This window comes from Sarcophilus harrisii, chromosome 4, assembly GCF_902635505.1.
Source record: "Sarcophilus harrisii chromosome 4, mSarHar1.11, whole genome shotgun sequence".
In the NCBI taxonomy this organism is placed as follows: domain Eukaryota; kingdom Metazoa; phylum Chordata; class Mammalia; order Dasyuromorphia; family Dasyuridae; genus Sarcophilus; species Sarcophilus harrisii.
In genome coordinates, this window is record NC_045429.1 from 257,187,062 (window position 1) to 257,209,891 (window position 22,830).

Genomic DNA, 22,830 nt, shown 5'->3' on the forward strand with positions numbered 1-22,830 from the left:
TATGATATGTGAAAGGTATTGTGCTAAATGCTACGGGGGAACTGAAAAAAAAAAAAGAATGAGACAGTCTCTGCCCTCTAGGAGCTTAAAAATTAGTAAGAAATATAAGACATATACAACTATGATACAAGGTATTATGTGAGAATACAAAATGCTATTGGGGTTCAAAGGACAAATTCATTTCAGGACAGAGGCATCAAAGAATACTGTATAGAAAGAATGGCACCCAGGGAGGAGCTAGAAGGCACAGTAGATAGAGCACCAGCCCTGAAGTCAAGAGAACTTGAGTTCAAATCTGGTCTCAGATATTTAACACTTACTTTGTGACCCTAAGCAAATCACTTAACCTCAAATCCCTTGCACACTGCCTTGCACGCCTCCTCCCAGATCTAAAAGTAAAAGTGACACCCAAACTGGGCTTTAGAAGGGTGGAAGGAATAAAGAATGTGAATTGAAGATATTAGTTTAAATTACTGTTTTAAAAGACTATTTGATAAAAGGGATTTTAAAAGTTTAGAAGTCATTCAATTCAATCCTTTTTTGATAACTTGTTTTCAATGACTAAATATCTCTCAGTCATCAATTTTGGACAAAGTCAAATGAGCTGCTTAGAATTTTTAGTTCAATGTACTACCAAATTTTCATTCTTTAATTATTTCTAAAAGGTTGAACACAATTTGGTTGAAACTACATAATTACTACCAGTCTATTATTATATATTTTGTCAACTGGGCAAAAAGGATTAAGTTTATCAGTCTTTATGCCATAGTGTAGATTTAATTATATACTCACTAGCTATTTCCAACACCATCACCATCTGGTGACCGGGTGTAAGTAATCTTGAACTCTATATCAGGTACAAGCTGCATAGCTCTACGATAAAACTTGATGGCTAAAGGGAGAAATAAAATGAAATTTGTTAAATACATTTTGCCATTTGTTCCATCTCAATGGTGATTTAAGTTGATGAAATTCATTAAGCACATCAAAAATCCCTTTTTTCTGAATGTAGTAAAAATTCTAATTGATTTACTTTTGTTTTACTAGCAGTTTACAGTAATCAAGATTAATGTGAAGCTGTTAATATATGTCCTCTTCTTACTAAAGGTGGTAAATCATGTGATAACTCATGTATTTACTTGCAGTAATACTTATTACTTTCAATATTTTGTTCCTCCTTAATGGTTTACAAATTCTTTGGCAACAGGGATCAGTATTTTATACCCAGTCCCCATAAGCATCTATCACAAGGAACATATATAGAAAAGACATCCACTAAACATTTATTAGATCTGAAATCCATCTTTTCACTAACTTCCCCTGTGTATTTCACACTCCACATTTTTGGGGGAGATTTGAAAACACCAATTGTTTTTAGTCGGTCAGTCAAGAAACTATTAAGTGTCTACTCTGTGCCAGGCACTGGGATAGGTCTAGGACTAAAAAAGAAAGACAAAAGACAATCCCTGACCCTGTGGAACTCAAACTCTAATGAAGGAGAAGATGGATACAACAATATATACAAGATAAATAGAAAATAATACATAGAGGGACAGCACTACTGTCAGTTAAGGAGAATGTACTTTTTCTTATCATCATAAGCAAGGAATTAAATTAAAGGAACCCCTAGGTGACTGCTGCTAAGAACAGTAGAAACCTGAAGGGCTTTTAAAAATTACTTATTCTTCTATTCCTAATTATTCAGTGCATTTTAAAAATGTATACTTCTGGAATTTTTTCTGTCTTCTCCTCCTTCCCCCACCCATGCAATCTATTGCTAAGGCTTGCTAATTTCATCTCTGTTACATCTCTTAAACAAGCTTCCTTCTCCTGATACCACACTCTGATCAGATCCTCCTTACTCACATGTCCTCTAGTGAGATAGCCAATGGTGGGTTTGCCTGCTTCTAATCTCTCTCTCCAATTCATCTTCTATTCAGCTGCCAAAGTGATTTTCCTAAAGCACAAATCTGACTATCTTAGCCCTACTCAATAAACTTCAATGACTCCCTCTTTCACCTCTAGGATGAAGAAGAAAATCCTCTATTTGGCCTTCAAAACTCTTCATAATGCACCCCCCCACCCCCCCTTTCCAGTCCTCTTAAACTTTACACCCTCCCGTGTACTTTTGGGATCCAATGACATGAGCTCCTCGTTCCTCAAACAAGATGCTCTATCTTCTGTCTCCCAGCATTTTCACCAGCTGTCCCCCATGCCTGGATGTTCTTCCTCCTCATCTAAACCTCTTCAAAAGCAATAGTATGAGATGAGATCAAGAAAACTACCCTTTACCCCACATATTACAGATTTTTTGTAACTATCCCTGATAAAAGCATACTCCTCTACTCATACTACACTACATGGTCTATTGGCAAAAGTGCTGTGGTTGCATTTTTCTACTTAAAATTTCTTTCAAATTTCAACATAAATTTTACTGATTACTTTTGTTTTTATATTGTCATTTCCAAATATAATTCACCCTGTAGAATTAAACTGTCCCTTATAATAAAGAAAAACTACCCGATGAAAAACAACCATACTAAGATCTCAACAGTGCTGTAAATATTCAGAATTCATGTTATAAATAGAAGAAATCAATTGGAATAGCAGAGGTGGGGAGGTAGGGAGGGATAGCACATATGCCAGAATATGCTGCAAAATTACTCCATGACTCCAAAGAAGAGATAATCCTGACCATCAAAGTGTGATGATCCTTGTTAAATTTTTAGTATGATCATTTATATCTTAGGAATCAACAATGCTGCAAAAATCAGGGTTTGATTTACTGTGCTGATTGTCTAGACTTGAGAAAATGTTTATAATACAGATTAAATTTAAAAATATATTGCATAAAATCCCATCCCATCCTCCAGTCAGGTTGTTAAATATTCTAATTGTCAAACATTTAATTTTGTTCAACATTAGAACTGAACCCTCCTTAGTAATATCACAACAAAAAAAACCCAATAAAACATAACTGTGGAAGCCCTGTATTACTCTATAAACACTGCTTGAGATCTGTGGCAATGTAGTAGAATGCTCAAGGAATAAAATCATCAACAGACTGAAGGCCTGGTGATAACTGGCATCTATGTAGCTTTAAGGTCATTTGATCCTCATAATAACCCTGAACCCAGGTCACTGCTTTGCAGAGGTACAGAAGTACATGTTGGTATGGCACACTGCATATATTTTTGGACTTTTTCAAAGTATAAATTAGTTTTACTGATATTTTTCTCTTCTCTTTTTCTTCACTTAAAAAATATTTGTAATATGGGATGGCTCTCTTGGTAGAAGAGAAAGGACACTGGAAAAAGTTCTGGTGATATATAAAAGCAAGTGATGTCAATAAAAATTTATTTTAAAAAATCAAATGTAGAATACCGTTTTTCTTCTACAACTGACACAATGACAATTTTACCAATTAATGCAACATTCTACCCCTATAGTCTCCCACCTTTCTGTTATAAGGAGGGAAATCACAGAATCACAGATTTAGGATTGGAAGATACCCTGGAGGTCATCAAATCCAACCCTTCATTTTATAGATTAGGAAACTGAGCCTCAGAGAGGTTACAATGACACTTACCTAGTTCACACAGCTACTAAGGGATCACACATTTAGAACTGAAAGAGAATTTAGAGGCCATCAAGTCCAACTCCATCATCTTAAAGCTGAGGAAACTGAGGCTCAAACAAATTAAGTGAACTGCCCAGGGTCCCATTAACTATCAAAGGTATGAAGTAGGATTTAAAACCAAGTACAATGAACTTCAAATCCAGTGCTCCACACTATTTCTTGTTGTCTCTTCTTTAGGGCTAAGATAATTTATTATAATTACTCAGACTCTGACTTCCTTTTAGTGTTCTTTTGATGTGAATTATGTAGTCATTTTGTATATTGTTCTTTATGTTTCTGTTTATTTTTCTGTATCAGTTCATACAAATCTTTTCATATTTCCCTGAATTCCTGAAATTCAGCAACTGTTACTGCCAAATAACACACCAAATACATTTATAAACTAGTGTGTTCTGTCATTCCATAACCAGCCTAACTCCTACTTGTTTCTAGTTTTCTGAAAGTGTAAGACTAGTTTTCAAATTAAGAATCACAAACCAGGAATGGCCATGTGAAAACAAAATCTAGGATTACTAACAATGAGAGAAATACAAATTAAAAAAGCTCTTAGTTTGCACCTTATGGATTGTAAATTAATAAGGATGACAAAAATGGGAATAATCAGTGATATGTCAAGACAGGTGCACTAATCCACTATTGATGGAACTGTGAATTGGTTTAATGCTTTTGAATTAAAAATTTTGAATTACACATGAAAAATGAACCAACTTTTCATTCCCTTTGAGTCAGTGAGTCCTACTGTCCCCCCAAGGAAGAGACAATAAGAAAGGTCCGATAAATACAAAAATATTCCTTTCAGAATTTTGTGATAGTAAAGAATAGGAAATAATGTGAGTATGCATCAAATGGGCAAAAGATAAAAAAAAAAAAAAACTATGGCATATGAATGTAATGGAACATTACTGTGCAATCAGAAATTAATAATATGAGGAATCTAGAGAAACATGGAAAAATATTCTCATGCATATTGAAATAAACCACGAAAACTAAAAGAACAATATATATAATGATTACAACAGTAAATGAGAAGATCACTAAAAGGAAGATGAAGCCCAAGTAACTGAAAAATAAATGATAGTCCTGGAGAATAGATTTTAAAATGTATTTCTTTCTTCAGGCAGAGAGATGGGAACTATGAGGTCAAGATCATCATCCTTTGTAGGATGTATATAAATAGATTCTGACATCATCCTCTACCCCTCACTTGTACACCCCATATATCCAATCTGTTGCCAACTCTTTATTATTTCTATAGTCACAATATCACTCCTATGTCTCCTTTCCACTCATGCAACCACCCATCCTGGGTTAAGCTCTCTTTATCTTATGCCTGGTGTAACTGCAAGACCCTCCTATCTCAAATCTCCCCTCATTCCAGTCTCTCCTTCTTAGTTGCCCAAGTCACTTTCCTAAAGCTGATATGTGACCAGGTCACTACCTTTCCACCCCCTCCAAAAACTCTAGTGGTTTCTCTGCTACCTCCAGGATCAAATAAAGTCTAGATTTGGCGTTTAGATTTCTTCATGACCTGTTTCCTTCCTATCTTTCTAGTCTTCTTACACTTCACAACCCTCCCAGCAACTCTGGCCTTATTATGTTCCTCACCCACAACACCCCTAACCCTGTTCCCATGCCTACAATGCTACATGCTCCCTTTTGCGTTGAGATTCTCCTGCATTGCTTTTAGACTTTGCTCAAATCCCATCTTATCCAAGAGGCCCTTTGTGGTCTCCCTCATTGCTTGTGTCTTTGTTCTGACCTCTTGTTCACACTGTATCCACCTCATAGGTACACAGCTGTTTGCATGTTACTTCCCCCATGAGAATTTGAGCTCCTTGAGGGCATGGACTGTGTTCTGCCAGGTTTGGGGGGGAAGCAGTTGAGCACTTGGCATAGTATCTGGCATAAAGCCTTTAATAAATGTTTATTAAAGTTTTCCTTTGCTATATGAAAATGTTCAGTCTAGAGGATGGGAAATAATTGACGTAAAGACAAAAAAGGCTTTAATATAAGTACTACTTTGAATATTCTTATAAATATTAGAGTTTTCTTTTTGTCTCTGACCTCCCAGGAGTCAAAACATGCTAGCTCAAAAGTAAAAGTTTAATTACACATATCATACAATTCCAACTTGTTTTCCAGAACAGACAAATCAATTCATAATTCCACCAACAATGTATTATTGTTTTCATACAGACCCTCTAACTTCAACTGCTTAGTTTTTTATTTTAATAAACAAAATAACTTTGCCATATTAAAGATGTAAGTGAAATCCCAGAGTTTTAAATTTTCACCTCTTATTATCAGGGATTTAGAGACAGCTTTTATATGGCCATTGATAATTAGCATTTCTTTTGAAAACTGTATCTTTTCACCACTTAGCGATATACTAGGGAATGCCTCACAGTCTTAAATAACTGTATTACTTCCTTAGAGATTATGATTATGTTTTAAAGCCTTTTCTTAGGAATTTTTAATCAATTATTTATTGTAAAAATGATCATTGGGTTTGATAAGTGTCACAATTTCAGTTTATGTCAGTCAAAAAGCATTTATTATCTTTCAGATATGATGGACTACATAGTGAATCACTATCATGCACTGAGGTTGCACTTCTTTTTCTCATTAAGTACATCCATGGCATATCATTACCCCACTATCAAATAGCTAGTTTTAGGATCTAAATTCACTCAGCATTTATTAACCAATCAAAAAAAAAAAATAACCTAAGGCCATGGTATGAAGAACTCCCAGGTCAAAATCTCCTTTACTGAAGCAAATATATACCTTTTCTGTAATTTACAGTCTCAGAGAGCTTCCTTGGTTCCTGAGAACATAAGGAATTTGCTCATCACATGCTCAGTAAAGTTTTGAGATGAAATTTAAATTCTAAGTCCTCTTATCTTGAAAACAATTCTATATCTCATATATCATGATGTCTCTCACACTATTAATAAGGATTACATTAAACAACAACTATTTATGAAGCACCTATTACGAAGTAACTATGAAGGTGCAAGGCACAGAGTGCTGGAGATACAGTGACAAAACCATAAAAGGCTTTACAAGGAAGGTGACGCCCACATTGAGTCTTGAAGGAAAATAAGGATGCTGAGAATCAGAGAAAGAGAAGCATAGACATAGTGAAAAGCCTGTGTGAAGGAACACAATAATGACAACAAAAATTCTGAGCTTTATATTTTACAAAGCACTTTTCTCATAATCTAGGAATTAAGTAATAGAAATTGTTGTTATTATTATTATTATTTCCATTTCATATAAAAAAGGGAACTGAGAAATGATGTAGCTTGGCATAGTCATATAGCTATTAGACATCAGAGACAAGATAATATGATATTGTTAACAAGGCACTCATTAGTATGGAATTAAAGGGTCTCCAGTTTAAATTTTATCTCACCTACTTGGGTCATTTAATCTCTCAAGACCTCCTAATTTGGGGTCCATAAAATTTTCTTAGTATTTGAATGATTATTTTCTTTTGTAATTATAGGGATCTTATTTTATACATTTAAAAAAGATTCTTTTGAAAAAAAAAAACAAAACCCATAGACTATAAATCTACAGGATTCAAATAAAGTTCTATTGTTCTTTCCATTACACCACCTCTCACAAATATATACCATTCCAGCCCCCCAAAATTTTATTGATTTCAGTATTCTCTTCCTGGTTTTAAAATCTATTTAAAATAAAGGTACGTTTAAAAATCCACATTAAGACACTGGGATTTTCCACTTTTCAAAAGATAAATATACAAACAAAAATTATTTCTAAAAGAATTACAAACTATTGACAACCATATAAATATAAATGAGGGTTCCAAGTAACCAATACTAAGAGAAATACAAATCAAAACAACCCTGAGATTTCACTTTACCAGCAAATTAGAAAAGATGACAAAAAATGGGAATAATCAATGTTGGAAGAGGTATGAAAAAACCAGTTCAGTAATACACTGCTGCAAAAGCTGTGAACTGATCCAACCATTCTGGAATGAATTTGGAATTATACAAAGAAAGTAGTTAAAATCAGCAAATCTCTTAACTCACAAATTTCACTGCTAGATATATAACCTAAGGAAGGTACAAACAAAACTACCCAAATAAACAAAAAAAAAAAAAGGGGGGGGGGTGGGAGCCTCCATATACATCCAAAGTACCAAAGTACTTTGGAAACCAAGTACATGTTCATCAACTGGAAAATGACTAAACAAATTGAGTTAAATGAATGCAGTGGACTATTATGCCATAAGAAACAATGAATATGCAGAATACAGAGAACCAATGAAAAAAGAAGCAAAACTAGGAAAATATACATGACAACTGTAACAATGTAAATAGAAAGCACAAAATCAAAGCTACACACCATAAAATTATAATGATCAAATATGGGAAATAATGATGTGGAATATTACATTTGTTCTTTAGACTGGACTAGTTTATTGGCTATGTTTGATGAACTGTTTTTCTTCCCTCTTTCTTTTTTATTCTTTGTTCCAGATAACATACAGATAATAAATAGTTGATATACACTCCTGATCTTATCCTCAACACCCCAGCAACAAATCCCATCCAATCAAGAGGTGCCCCATCTAGATTCCAATCTACATCCCAACTGAGCCGTTTATAAGCTTTGTCCTTTTTTTCCTTCATTAAACCCTCACTAGTTCCAAAACTTTATAGTTCTGGTATTGCTTTGTTCTTGTATCAATACTTTTATCCACAACATCAATAAAAATACAAGAAAAAAGTGGCTTTTTTAATATAATGAGTAAATGAGAGGAAAGTCTAGACTTGAAGCATCACTGTTATAGCAGACTTCCAATGTAGAAACTCCTTCTTTTAAAGCAGATTATCAATTTATCTGTAACTTAAGGACTTTTTTAAGAGTCCTAGAGAGCATTATAAGACACTAAGAATTTAACTCCTTTGCCTGTGGTCACAAAATCTATGTAGACATATGTCTGAAATGTGACTTGAATACAAGTGTTCCTGATTTCCAGTCTTATACCCTTTGTATTTCATCAAATTTATTGTTATGACAAAAGTCATCCAAAAAGAAAAAGTGGCTAATGAAAAATGTTCTAATACTGTATTAAATGCACAATTACTCTAAACAGGGCATTTTACCTTCATAGAGAGCTCCATTCTGTTCTTCTTCTACTGCTTTCAGGAATAGTTCTCTAGCCTAAAAAAACATATAAATACTTAACTTCAAAAAAATTCTAGAAAGCCAAAGATATAAATTTTCCCTCAACATGGCACTGACAAATTACTTAAAGTCTAATTATATACTAAGGGAAATTTATTTGAATATATAAGTCAGAATTCAGAGAATGAGAAAAAAAAATTATAATAGACAATGATGTTTGCTTCTTTTATAACAGCTAGTATTTGTATCGTTTTATGGTTTGCAAGCATTTTACATATGCTTTAGCTATTTGAACTTTACAACTGTGAAATAGGTAGTTATTATTAGTAACTCCATCTAACAGATGAGGAAACTGAGGCAGAATTTACATGATTTGACCAAGGTCATATAGTAAATATATGAGACTACTTGGAACTTATGGTTTCCTGACTCCAAAGTTTGTGTTCTATCCACTGCACCATACCTAGCTGTTTCATTTGAAAGAACCTGAACCAATTTCTAGCTGAAGATTTTCAAAATGATCCTTCACAGGAATATAACAGACCAAAAAAAGAAAAGAAATCACCCAAAACTTGCTCTACTTTATCTTTTGGCTTCTTCAAAAGAAAGAAATGTAATATATTTCAAAAGTCTTAGAATATTCTTTAAACTATTTTTTTTTTTTACAAGATATATGCATGGGTAATTTTTTAGCATTGACAATTACAAAATCTTATGTTCCAATTTTTCCCCTCCTTCCCCCTACCACCTCCACCACATGGCAGGTTACATGTTACATGTTAAATATGTTAAATACATGTTAAATGTTAATACATGTTAATTATGTTAAAATGTATGTTAAATACAATATATGTATACATATCCATACAGTTATTTTGCTGTACAAGAAGAATCGGACTTTGAAATAATGTACACTTAACCTGTGAAGGAAATCAAAAATGCAGGCAGACAAAAATAGAGGGATTGGAAATGCTATATAATGGTTCACACTCATTTCCCAGAGTTCTTTCACAGCGTGTACCTGGTTCTATTCATTATTGAACAAACAGAACTGATTTGTTTCATCTCATTGTTGAAGAGAGCAACGTCTATCAGAATTGATCATCATATAGTATTATTGTTGAAGTATATAATGATCTCCTGGTCCTGCTCATTTCACTCAGCATCAGTTCATGTAAATCTCTCCAGGCCTTTCTGAAATCATCCTATTGGTCATTTCTTATAGAACAATAATATTCCATACCATTCACATACCACAATTTATTCAGCCATTCTCCAATTGATGGGCATCCACTCAGTTTCCAGTTTCTGACCACTACAAAGAGGAATGCCACAAACATCCTTGCACCTACAGGTCCCTTTCCCTTCTTTAAGATCTCTTTGTGATATAAGCCCAGTAGTAAAACTGCTGGATCAAAAGATATGCACAGTTTGATAACTTTTTGAGTAGAGTTCTAAATCATTCTCCAGAATGGATGTATTCACAATTCCACCAACAATGGATCAGTGTCTCAGTTTTCCCATATCCCTTCCAACATTCAGCATTATCTTTTCCTGTCATCCTTGCCAATCTGACAGGTGTGTAGTGGTATCTCAGAGTTGTCTTAATTTGCATTTCTCTGATTCATAATGACTTGGATCATCTTTTCATATGGCTAGAAATAGTTTCAATTTCTTCATCTGAAAATTGTTCATATCCTTTGACTTCTTATCAATTGGGGAATGGCTTGATTTCTTATAAATTAGAGTCAATTCTCCATATATTTTGGAAATGAGGCCTTTATCAGAACCTTTGAGTGTAAAAATGTTTTCCCAGTTTATTGCTTCCTGTCTAATCTTGTTTGCATTAGTTTTGTTTGTACAAAAGCTTTTCAATTTGATATAATCAAAATTTTCTATTTTGTGATCAATAATGATCTCTAGTTTTTCTTTGGTCACAAATTCCTTCCTCCTCCACAGATCTGAGAGGTAAACTATGGTATGTTCTTCTAATTTATTTGTAATCTCATTCTTTATGCCTAGATCATGAACCCATTTTGACCTTATCTTGGTAGGGTGTTAAGTGTGGGTCAATGCCCAGTTTCTGCCATACTAATTTCCAATTTTCCCAGCAGTTTTTGTCAAACAGTGAATTCTTATCCCAAAAGCTGGGGTCTTTAGGTTTGTCAAACACTAGATTATTAAAATTACTGACTATTTTGTCCTGTGAACCTAACCTATTTCACTGATCAACTAGTCTGTTTCTTAGCCAATACCAAATGGTTTGGGTGACTGCTGCTTTATAATATAGTTTTATATCTGGTACAGCTAGGCCACCTTCATTTTTTTTTTTTTTTTTGTTCCCTTGAGTCACCTTTTGGTCTTCCAGATGAATTTTGTTGTTATTTTTTCTAGTTCATTAAAATAGTTTTTTGGGAGTCTGATTGGTATAGCACTAAATAAATAGATTAGTTTAGGTAGTATTGTCATCTTTATTATATTTGCTTGACCTATCCCAGAGCACTTAATAGTTTTCCAGTTGGTTAGATCTGACTTTATGGTAGAAGTGTTTTGTAGTTTTGCTCATATAGTTCCTGACTTTCCCTTGGCAGATAGATTCCCAAGTATTTTATGCTATCAGCAGTTACTTTAAATGGAATTTCTCTTTGTAACTCTATTGGATTTTGTTAGTGATATATAAGAATGCTGATGACTTATGTGGGTTTATTTTGTATCCTGCAACTTTGGTAAAAGTGTGAATTATTTCTAATAGCTTTTAAGTAGAATCTCTGGAGTTCTCTAAGTATACCATCATATCATCTGCAAAGAGTAATAATTTGGTTTCCTCATTACCTACTCTAATTCCTTTAATCTCTTATTGCCGAAGCTAGCATTTCTAACACAATATTGAATAGTAATGGTGATAGTGGGCAACCTTGTTTCACTCCTGATCTTACTGGGAATGGTTCCAGTTTATTCCCATTACATATGATGCTTACTGATGGTTTTAAATAGATGTTACTGATTATTTTAAGGAAAAGTCCATTTATTCCTATACTCGCAAGTGTTTTTAATAGGAATGGATATTGGATTTTATCAAATGCTTTTTCTGTATCTATTGAGATGATCATATGATTTTTGTTAATTTGGTTATTGATATAGTCAATTATGCTAATAGTTTTCCTAATATTGAACTAACCCTGCATTCCCGGTATAAATCCTACTTGGTCATGGTGTATATTATCCTGGGGATGATTTTCTGTAATCTTTTTGCTGATATTTTATTTAAGATTTTAGCATCAATATTCATTAGGGAGATTGGTCTATAATTTTCTTTCTCTGTTTTCAACCTAACTGGTTTAGGTATTAGTACCATGTCTGTGTCACAAAAGGAATTTGGTAGGAATCCTTCATTTTCTACATGTAAATCCATCTGGTCCTGGGGATTTTTTCTTAGGGAGTTGATTAATAGCTTGTTCTATTTCTTTTTCTAAAATGGGACTATTTAAAGCAATTTACTTCCTCCTCTGTTAATCTGGGAAGTCTGTATTTTTGAAGGTAGTCATCCATTTCACTTAGGTTATCAAATTTATTGGCATAAAGTTGAGCAAAGTAACTCCTAATTATTGCTCTAATTTCCTCTTCATTGGTGGAAAGTTCTCCCTTTTCATTTTTAAGACTAACAATTTGATTTTCCTCTTTCCTTTTTCTAATCAGATTTACCAAAGGTTTATCTATTTTATTGTTTTTTTCATAAAATCAACTCAGTTTTATTAATTCAATAGTTTTTTTACTTTCAATTTTATCAATTTCTCCTTTTAATCTTAGAATTTCAAGTTTAGTATTTGATTGGGGGTTTTTAATTTGGTCTTTTTCTAGCTTTTTAAATTGCAAGCCCAATTCATTTATCTTCTCTTTCTCCATTTTATTCAAGTAAGCCTCTAAAAATATAAAATTTCCCCTAATTAGCACTTTGGCTGTATCCCATAGCTTTTGGTATGTTGTCTCATTGTTGTCATTTTCTTGGGTGAAATTATTAATTGTGCCTATGATTTGCTGCTTCACCCAATCGTTCTTTAGGATGAGATTAGTTTCCAATTACTTTTTGGTCTACTTACCCCTAGCTTTTTGTTCAATGTAGTTTTTATTGAATCGTGATCTGAAAAGAATGCATTTACTATTTCTGCCTTTCTGATATTCTTTAAACTATTAAAGCTTTAAAAATGTACTAGGACTTTTGGAGTACACTACATTGTCAAGACCAAGAGATATCTTAGAGATGTATTTGATACCAAAAATAAGACCTGAAGATGAAAAGCCAATAGAAAGTAGTGCAATCTACATTCATGGAAAGGCAAAGGATATAATGTTGATACTTTCCAGTTCACCTTGGGAAGGTCTGCTAATCTGATAGACATAAGCTATCAAGTTATTCAGACATGGAAGAAGTTATAAATTGATAAAGTGACTTACTGAACAAACTGATTAACTCTCCAAAGGAAGCCAGGCTTGTCTAGTTGAACATCTTCCAAATTCAGAGAAAACATAAGTGATTACCCATAAAAAAGCTAAATAGTCAAGATCTTGAAGCAGAGAAGGCCCGGTCCCTACCTTTTCTTCTTTTGCCTGCTCTTGCTTTCCTTTGGTATCTGTGGCCTTCACTAAAGGGCCTCTTGTTGATCCCCTAGATGTTCGAGTTTCTAAACCACTGGAACCTACACCAGGAGCAAGTTCAAACATCCACTGAGCTCGGAACATCTGGAGTTGTGCCTAAGAAAAAATGTTTAAATTCATCGTCAATATAATTTTAGATTTTTAAAAAAGTGACCAGAACAAATTTCAAACTCTATATTGGTATGCTAAAATTGTAATTACATTCATAAAAATAGCTTAAAGAATAAGGACTACTCAATAGAAGCCTTCTAATATTCATATATACATCAGTCAACATCAGAAGTACTAGTAAAAATTGTTTGGGACAATCAAAATTTTTTCTAGTTTTAAGTTTTTTATATATTACATCACAGTGACTCTTCTTTCTAGGAGCTATGATACAATTTTTAAAATTTGCAATTAAAAAAAATAAAGGAAATCTCACTGCAAATGTCAGCACCAGGTTTTCAGAATTGTATTTCATACTACTTAAGGAGGCTTCAAACCGGTCACTTATAAAATCAAGAAGCTGGAATTGATCATCTCAAAGTTTCTTCTGTAAGATTCTGGGATTCTTTATTTCCAAAAACATTAAAAAAGAACTATGTATGCAGTATAAAAAAGCACAGTAATACAATTATAAATTCTTTGGCAAGTACTGTATCTTAATCATTCTTGTAAGTGCCAGCTTGTGGCAGTAAGTACTCAATTTTACTGCATGAAATCAATGAATGAATGATATACCTGCAGATTAGCTTCTTCAGGACTTGTGTTTTCATCATCTTCAGCTCTTTTGGTTTCAGAGCAACAATCATCTTCTTCAGCTTCTGCCTGAGAGGAAAATATAGGCATTTCAAGTAAGAGCTTGTTTATGTTTATGGCAGACTTGTTGAAAATAATTTCACATAAAACAATCCTGGTCCAGTATACTCATATAGTCAACACATGTCTTTCTATTCAAGCTCCTCTAGCATTTAAAGCCCTTCAGAAATAAGTTATAACTTACCTTCAAACTGGGCAATAAATTTGATAAAACAACTTTGCAAACCTTAAACTGCTATATAAAGATTAATTATTATTGTTACTATCTTTCCAGAATTATATACATTTCTCTCTTTCACATTCTCTGTTCCAGTCAAACTGGTTTTACTGCTATTCTACACATCACATAATTTGAATTCTTATTCTCCTGCAAAGTTCATTCATTTACTACCTTCTACATGAAGATCTTCCTGATCTTACTAGGTGCTGCCTCTTTTCCCTGCCTCCCAATTATTTTACCTTTCTTCTGCATGGACTTATTTTTGTTCCAAACCAGCAGGACCTCAAAAGCAAGAAATGGGTTTTAGACCCCTCTATAATGTGACACCAGGGAAGTCACAACTTCTCAAACTCTAGGCAATCCTCTATGACTAAAAATTGCAGAAAAGGTGTCTTCTGCATTGAAAGGAGTTTCCTAATCTGAGATTCCATCTCAATTAAATCATAGGTCCATGTCCTCCTTGTCCCCAAAAACATATATGCTATTTAGCCCAATAGAATATAAAGCTTCTGAGGACCTTGACTAAAGGATAATTTGATTTGTGTCTTTGTATTAATAGTACTATCACAGTACCCAACCCAGAGGAGGTGCTTAATAAATATTTGTGAATGTTAAATTGTGCTCATAAGGAATAAGGATCCTAAGAATTAATGCATCCCCAATATTCTATAATTTCACTTTCAGAAATGGTTTCCACCTCCTTTACCACCATACTTTTAACCATTTTAACAAGTATTTTTCTGAATTTCACCTTTCTCCCATGACATCCCATCTGAGGCTTTCTAGTGGCCAAATTATTTCCTACCTAGAGACTTCTATTAAAAGTGAACATTACATTGTATTTAACTATACACTGGTCTTGTAACTTTAATTCCCTTTTCAGTTTTTGTACTTTCCAAAGGATTTAGATTAAAAAAGAAGAAATTGATCTCCACCCAAAGACCACAAAAAAATGGGAAATCTGTTCCTTCATTACAGACATTATGAACTATGAACTTTTCCTATCTTAGCCAAGCTTCTGTTTGTACATAACTTTAATTCTAAATACATCGCTTTTCCTTTCCCTAAACAGAATAGCCATGTCTTGGAATAAAAAGGGAGGGGGGAAGAGAGGGAGTGAGGGAGAGAAAAAAAAAAAGAAATGCCCTTGGTTTCTGGATCAAATGGGATCAAATCAAAAAACAAATAAGATGAAGCAATGTCTTTAGCTGGTTTGTTTTATTTGGCTCATTAACTCATACCTAGCAGGGAGTATTTTATAGTGTATTGTTCAAATTAAAATAGCAAGTAACCAGAACACAAAGTTTTAAGTTCAGCTAAAACAGAAATAGGATTCAAAGAGTTAATGTCTAGGATACAGTAAGTCATAAAAATAATTTTCTTTAAATCACTAGCAGTGTTTCATGAAAATGAAATAGTTCCTGACCTCTAGTCAATTCTTCATGAGTTACTCTGAGAAACTTGATTTAGAAAATAGTATGTATCACTTTTCTTCTCAGAAGATTTTTTCTAAAAGGTTAAATTCCAGATTGATCAAGTTCATTTTTTTTAAAACTTTGGTCTGAGAGTCAGCAAATTAGGTATTTCATTCAATTATTTGGTAGTGTGGCATACCTGAAAAATTGATGGAGTTGTAAATAAATATACTTGTGTTCATATTCTGGCTCTTAAATTTTAAGGTATTTGCCCATGGATATGTCATAATCTCTCTAAGCTTTAAGTTTCTACAACTGAACAATGAGAATATTTGAATTTCCTGGTATATGAAATTGTTGTAATAAAACACCCTATAAAACTTTAAATCACTATATAAATGAATTATTACACAGACAGCTTATTTTCCATGCAGGCATATCCCTAAAAATATGTGATTTTAATTTATACCAAATGGTTTTTTTTTTCCCCAAATGTTTTTGGGCAAATTATTTCTTTTGTGGAGTTATAGGCAAATTACTTTGTAAAGAGACAATTTGTTAATATTAACTACCATTTACTTTATTTTTCAATTTAAGTTTTCCCATATTAAATTTCTTTAATGTGCGATACAAACAAATTACCACTATTAGAAATAATTCTAAAAAGAACAGTTAATGATAGTGTGTTGCTTTAGTGAATACTAGAGAGCCCCAAAAGGTGTGGTTTGGTTTTTCCCACATCAAATAAGGATGTATCTTCCAGACTTTTCTTCCCCAACTGCCAATAAAACAGCTTTTATGAGACGTTCCACAAGTTAAACTGTTAGTTACTAGAGAAATGGAAAAGGAATTTGCTCAACAACGAATGCTGTCAGTCACATAAAAATTGTGGCAACAGGAAATTGCCTTTTATTTTCCTCATATACAATTAAAGCATAATGTAATTTTTCAAGACAGTAATTTTGGTACATTTTGGTTGGATTTGAGTTTTTTTAGAAGGCTTAGAAAGTGCAAAAAAAATTCTTTGCATCAATCACATATTTTTACTATTTTTTTTTAATAAAGTGCAGAATTCTCAACCTGAAAGTACTACTTCACAAATAAATATTTACAGAGGACCTCTTGCTTTCTCTCTTATCTTCAGGGACCAGCTTTTCACTAACAGAGTAAACAAACATTTAAGTCTTGAGGCAAGACTTTCAGAAGTTTTCAGAAAAGTAGTCATGAGGAAAGGAACAATGTTCACTCAATAATAAATTGTAAAAAAAAAAAAAAAAAAAAATCAGTTATCACCAAATTTGCTTTGATCCTAGAAATCTTACCCCAAATTTAGAAGCAAGTTTAATTTTTTTTTTCAATTTTCAAAGAAAGAATAGGTGTGGAATAAGGAGAAAGAAAGAAGCTAGTAAATTTTCATCAAACATTGGTACCCAACTTCACTTAGACATTCAAATTAAGATCAAGGAGGTCTATAGTTTCCTTTGGAAAAATTCAGAGAGAACATTTTAAGTTGCACCTAAATATATTCTGCACCATATTCAAGTCTGGTGGAAATTCTAAATAGCCTTCTACCCTCCCCCATTCTTCCATTTCCTCTAACATCTTCCCCCAATATCACCTTCAAATGAAGTACAAATACTAGGAGCAATAAGAGAATGGTTAATTCAAAGAACCCAAAGATATGTGACGGTTATTTTGTAACAGTTCTGTACTGAACTTTCATTTTATGTTTCTATTGAGTTACATATATTCTTTCAACATCCTTCCCTAAAAGATAAGATTTGAGGGAGGTATTCTGCTTTGAAAACTTTGCAATCTAATACTTTTCTCACTATTCCCAAACTAATTTAAGTATTTTAAAATAACATGGGGGGGGGGGGAAATCCAGAAATAATTTACATTTATAGCATAGTAATGGAGCTTCTTATTCATTTGCAGCAGGTCAGAATATTTTTCCTTGCACTATTAAAAAAAAAAAATAAAGAGAGTCAAAGTTGGCAGGAGTTATTAATCAGCAATCAAAACACAGTTTTGCTAAATTTGTTTTAAAATTATAGTTTTAGCCTTGGTTGCTAAAACTATAATTTTAAAACAAATTTAGCTACGTATATTGGCAATTTGGTATCAAAGAGATATTTTTCATATCCCTGGCCCCTCAGTTTCTTCACCTACAAAATGAAGGGACTGATCTAGATTAGGATTCAAGAACTTTTTTTTTTTTTTTTTTTTTGCTGAGGCAATTGGGGTTAAGTGACTTGCCCAGGGTCACATAGCTAGGCAAGAACTTGCTTTTTAAAAAATACTTCAAAGCTATTTCAAAATATTTAGTTTCCTTTGTAATTCTATGCATTTTGTTTTATGCACATGAACATATGATTCTGAAAACACTACCAAAGGAAAACATGACTTAGAAATGGTCAGAAATGGAGATCTGGTCTAGATCTCCAGGCTTCCTTTCAGATCTGAATTTTATGAAAGCTGACTGAATAGATGGGATATTCCATGTCCAGTACCACACAATTCCTAGCTTTCAAGCTCTTGAAGCCTAGCTACAAAATGGTCCTCTGGAAGGTCACATTCTATGCTACTAGCTTGGATTCTTTCTTACCCAAGAAAGAAGTTTTCCCACAGACTTCAACATGTAAGGGCTACTCAAAGTTCACATCCACGACTGCTTCTGTTCCCAGGGCATCTAACCCTGTCCACAGGGAGCTTATGGTTCCCTGAAATTCCCCATTCTAAAAAAAGTAACAAAGTATACCTAATTGCTAGAGAAGGAACTAAATATTTAATCAAGTATTCAAGAGAATACAGAGTAACATATGCTCTGATATCCAAAGTTTCCTTCTAAAAATTTCCCATGCGCTCACTTTCATTACAGAATTCCGGATTTGCTATTTGGGGGTACACCGGGGAGGGAGGCTGAATGCTCCTTAACACATCGCAGCCTCAGGAATTTCAGGATGGATTTCACTCGTTATTGCCTGGAGAGGGGGAAAAGAAGGGAGTGATGGGAATCCACAGGTCGCGAGGCTGGAGAGCTGACAAGAATTCAAGTCCCGTTGCAAATCTAGCTTTGTATCCTTACTAGTTACCTGCCTGACCTTGGACAAATTTGTTAAACTGGCCTGCCTCGGTTTCCTCAACTAGAAAATGGGGACGATAGCAGCACCTATCTCGAAGAGCTGTTTTCGAGGATCAAAGAAGTAGTAAAGTGTTCGGAACACAGTAAGCGCTTAATAAATGGTTGTTTCTTTCCAATTTGTCAGTTGACTGCCAGACCAGAAGTGAATGGGAGGGAGCCAGCCCACTTTTTTCACTCTCAATATGTCAACATGCACTAATAAGCTCCTACGACGCGCGAGACCCCGGGGGGTGGGGGAGCTGCGCCCCCCCACAGCCCGCCCCTCCCACTACTCCCGGGGCGAGGGAGGGGAAAGGAAGGGGAGAGGACCCTCCGAACCCCCACCGCCGCGCCGCCTCCCTCGCCCCCACCCCGCACGACCCCCCGCTGCGCCCGGGCCCCATTACCATGCTGGCTGCGGCGGCTGCGGCGGCTGCCGCGGTGTCGGCGGGGGGCTGGCTCCCCGCGTCGGGCGGGCCCGGCCCCTCTCCCTGCCAGGGGCGCGGTGTCGGCTCGGTCTCGTCTTCCTCCTCCGGCCCGCCTGGCTTAGCAGAGTTCTCGGTCGGAGAAACGCACCAGGCAGCGGCAATGACTGCGGGCCCGGCGGACGGCAGCCATGTTCCCGGAGCAGGGCGCCAGAGCGCGGCCGGCCGAGCTGGGGCGGGCCGGGGGCGGCGCGGGCGGGCGGACGGGGGAGCGGCGGGGCCCGGCTGAGGGGACACTCACGGCCCGTCGAGGAGCGGCGGGGCCTAGCCTGGGAGGTGCGGCGTCTGTCAGTCGGGCCAGCTCGCGGTCACGGCTCCGCTCCCGAGCTGCCTACACAGCCACCGAAAACTGCGCCCGGCTCTCTGAGCATGCCCAGTGCGGGCGGCCGCACAGTTCCCCCCGCCCTCCGGCTCGCGAGGCGACGGCGGCGGTCGGGCTTTTAGGGGCAGCCGCAGAAACAGGTGCGGGCGGGAAGAGCCAACCAGGGCCGGCGGACGTCCGGCAGTGCGTCCGTGGCAGGCAGGCAGAGCGCGTCGGTGCGCCCTGCGCTCCTGCGGGCGGGGAGCCGGGGCAGAGCAAGGCTCGGGCAGGTACGGGGGTGCGGAGGCCGCTCAGGCAGACTAAGGCGCTTTGCGTGCCCTACTCGGGCAGATGGGGCGGCAGTGCGCCCTCAGTTCTGCAAAGCACTGTGCCCCGCACGCTGGCAGCCAGTGCCACCAGTACCCAGGCAGGCGGGGAGTTGTCGCGGCCAACATACAGGCGTGCATTGTGTCCGCCACTAAGGAAGCCCGGGAGTCTGCGGACCCGGCCAAGAGGGAGGCATTGCATTCGGGACTCAGGAAGGCTGCGATGTGTATCCAGGATTCGGCCGAGTAAAGGATATAAGTCCGGCAAGGCAGCCCATGAGCCCAACATACAAACGGGCAATGAGTCTCTGTATCGGGGTCAGGCAGGCCGTCTGGCAGTCCTTGCAGCAGGCAAAAAGTTTGTAGATGTATCATTTATTTAGGCAAGATGGCTTGTTATCAGGACCTAGGCTGTCCGGCAATCAATAAACCAACATTTATTAATCGCCTGCTGGGCACTGCGTTAGAGGCTGGAAATACAAACACAGTACAATTCCTACTTTCAAGGATGTTCTGTTCAAGGGAGGAGACAACATTTACACATATAAGGATATATAAATTACATACATTGTGATTTTGGTGGCACGGACGCTATCAGCTGTAAGGATTTTAGGAAAGACTCCACGAAGCACGTGGCAGTAAGTCTTGAACTCAAGTTAGCAAGGAAGTGCCCACTGTGTGAGGGTTGACCCTAAGGTGAGGGAGGAGCTTGAGCTACACCATGAACCGGATCTCAACTAATAACAATAATTCACGTTTTTATAGCCCCATAGAGTTAGGCCAGTATAGTGGTTAGACTACTGGGCCTGGAATGAAAAAGCCCCTGGGTTCAAATTCTATCTAAATACTTAAAGTGGACCCTGGACCCATATTCATATAGTGGACCCTGGACCCATTCATATGTTTGGTGTGAGAATTAAATACATGGGAAGATATTTACAAGCCTTCAGGTTATACCAATGTATCCAATTTTTATCCAGACTCTGACACTTAGTAACTCTATAATCTGGAGCAAATTCCTCATAAACAATTACTTGTTTTGATGGGTTTTGTATAGTGCTTTAAAGTGTGTAAAACAATGCATTTGAGCTTTGCAACCACACTAAAAAGTAAATCAGATCATAAACTTAAATCTGAAAAGGTTAAGTGACTGGCTTGATGTCACACAGCTAGTATCAACAGTATCAAAAAGTCTTCCTGCCTCTTAAGTAGTAGAACACACACACACAAAATATTTTATAGCAATATGTAAACTTTAAGGTTTTCCTCATAATAACCATGTGAGAAATTAACCAATTTGTTCAACTCCAATGTTAATGATCCTACTCCTAACAGCTTATCTGTATATGAATCTCTCTAAGCCTCAGTTTCTTCATCTGTAAAATGAGGTGGTTGGACTTGTCTGAAGTCTTTCCCAGGTCTGAATCTATAATCTTCCAACACTATGATTCTTCAACAGGAACATCAAACTATTCCTCATAGTAGACCTTTCTATCCAACAAGTTGCTAAATCTTGTCATTTCTTCTTTCACACCATCTTCCCTATTCTCTATAGGGTTCCAGGTCTTTGCTGCTATTTTTAAAAAAGCTGCTATATTTTCCTTCTTTGGTATCTTTGGGGTATAGACTTAGCAGTGACATCACTGGGTCAAAGGGCATTTGCAGTTTATTAATTTTTGGAGCATTATTCTAAAATTTTTTCCATAACATAGCTCTAAAGTGAGCTGGATGATTCACAAATCCACCAACAGCATCAGTTTTCTTTTTTGTCAGCTGTGCCAATATAATAGTTGTAATGTAGAATATTAGAGCTACTTTGGTTTTCATTTTTCTAATTCTTAATGATTGGGAATATTTTTTCTTATGGCCATAGATATCTTGAATGTCTTCTTATTAGAACTGCCTTTAATCATTTATCCATAAAGGACTGATTCATTTTTAGAATTTAACTTGGTTCTTCATATATTTTATAAATGAGACTTCATTAGACAAACTTGTCTCAAAGGTTCCTCTTCTCTCCCTCCCCATTTATTTTAAATGTAATTTAACCAAAATTATCAATTCTATCTTTTCTGATCCTCCTGTCTCTTGTTTGATGATTAATTCTTCCCATATCTATAGACCCAAATTTCCTCTTTGCTCCTCCAATTTGCTTATGATATAACCTTTAATTTAACACATAGTCAATATTACAAAGTATTTATTATGATTATTTCATATCTAGGTTATATCCATTTGTAGACCTTCTAGTTGATCTCCCTAACTCAAGTCCCACTCCTACTCCAATCAGCCCTCTCCATATAGCACCCAAAATGATTTTTTTCCCCTAAAACACAGATCTGACCATGCTAATCCTCTCTCCCCTACTTAATAAACTGCTTTGGCTCCTTATTAACTGCCTCCTACCACTACTACCAACAATTCAAATCCAGCCTTAATACAGTTACTTGCTGTGTGATCCTGGCCAAGTCACTTAACCCCTATTTGCATCATTCCTTTATCTGTAAAATGGAGACACATTGAAGAAGGAATGTCAAACCACTCCAGTACCTTTGCCAAGAAAACTCCACGGACAAAAATCCTTGGAGTCAGACACAGCTAAACAACAACTTCTACCATCAACAAACACCAACACACACATCAACACCTATACACATGGGTATGTGCATAAATCTAAATTAGCATGTAAATCTATT

The 22,830-nt window shown here is 36.0% G+C and overlaps 1 protein-coding gene across 2 annotated transcripts in view; it reads right to left on the reverse strand.

Moving 5' to 3' along the window:
• The window catches only part of FBXO9 (F-box protein 9), a 31,670-nt gene extending 12,162 nt beyond the window's left edge, over positions 1-19,508 (reverse strand). The window contains exons 1-5 of one of the 2 annotated variants that reach the window (XM_031964719.1): positions 19,430-19,508; positions 14,186-14,272; positions 13,400-13,558; positions 8,788-8,845; positions 793-892 (exon numbers count right to left, since the gene is read on the reverse strand). In XM_031964719.1, the coding sequence (XP_031820579.1) occupies positions 793-892; positions 8,788-8,845; positions 13,400-13,558; positions 14,186-14,272; positions 19,430-19,432 (407 nt within the window). In that variant the 5' untranslated portion in view covers positions 19,433-19,508. Of the gene's footprint in view, positions 1-792; positions 893-8,787; positions 8,846-13,399; positions 13,559-14,185; positions 14,273-19,429 lie in introns of those variants that run through there. The other variant, XR_004233677.1, reaches the window with a different exon arrangement.
• Between the last annotated feature and the right edge of the window lie 3,322 nt (positions 19,509-22,830).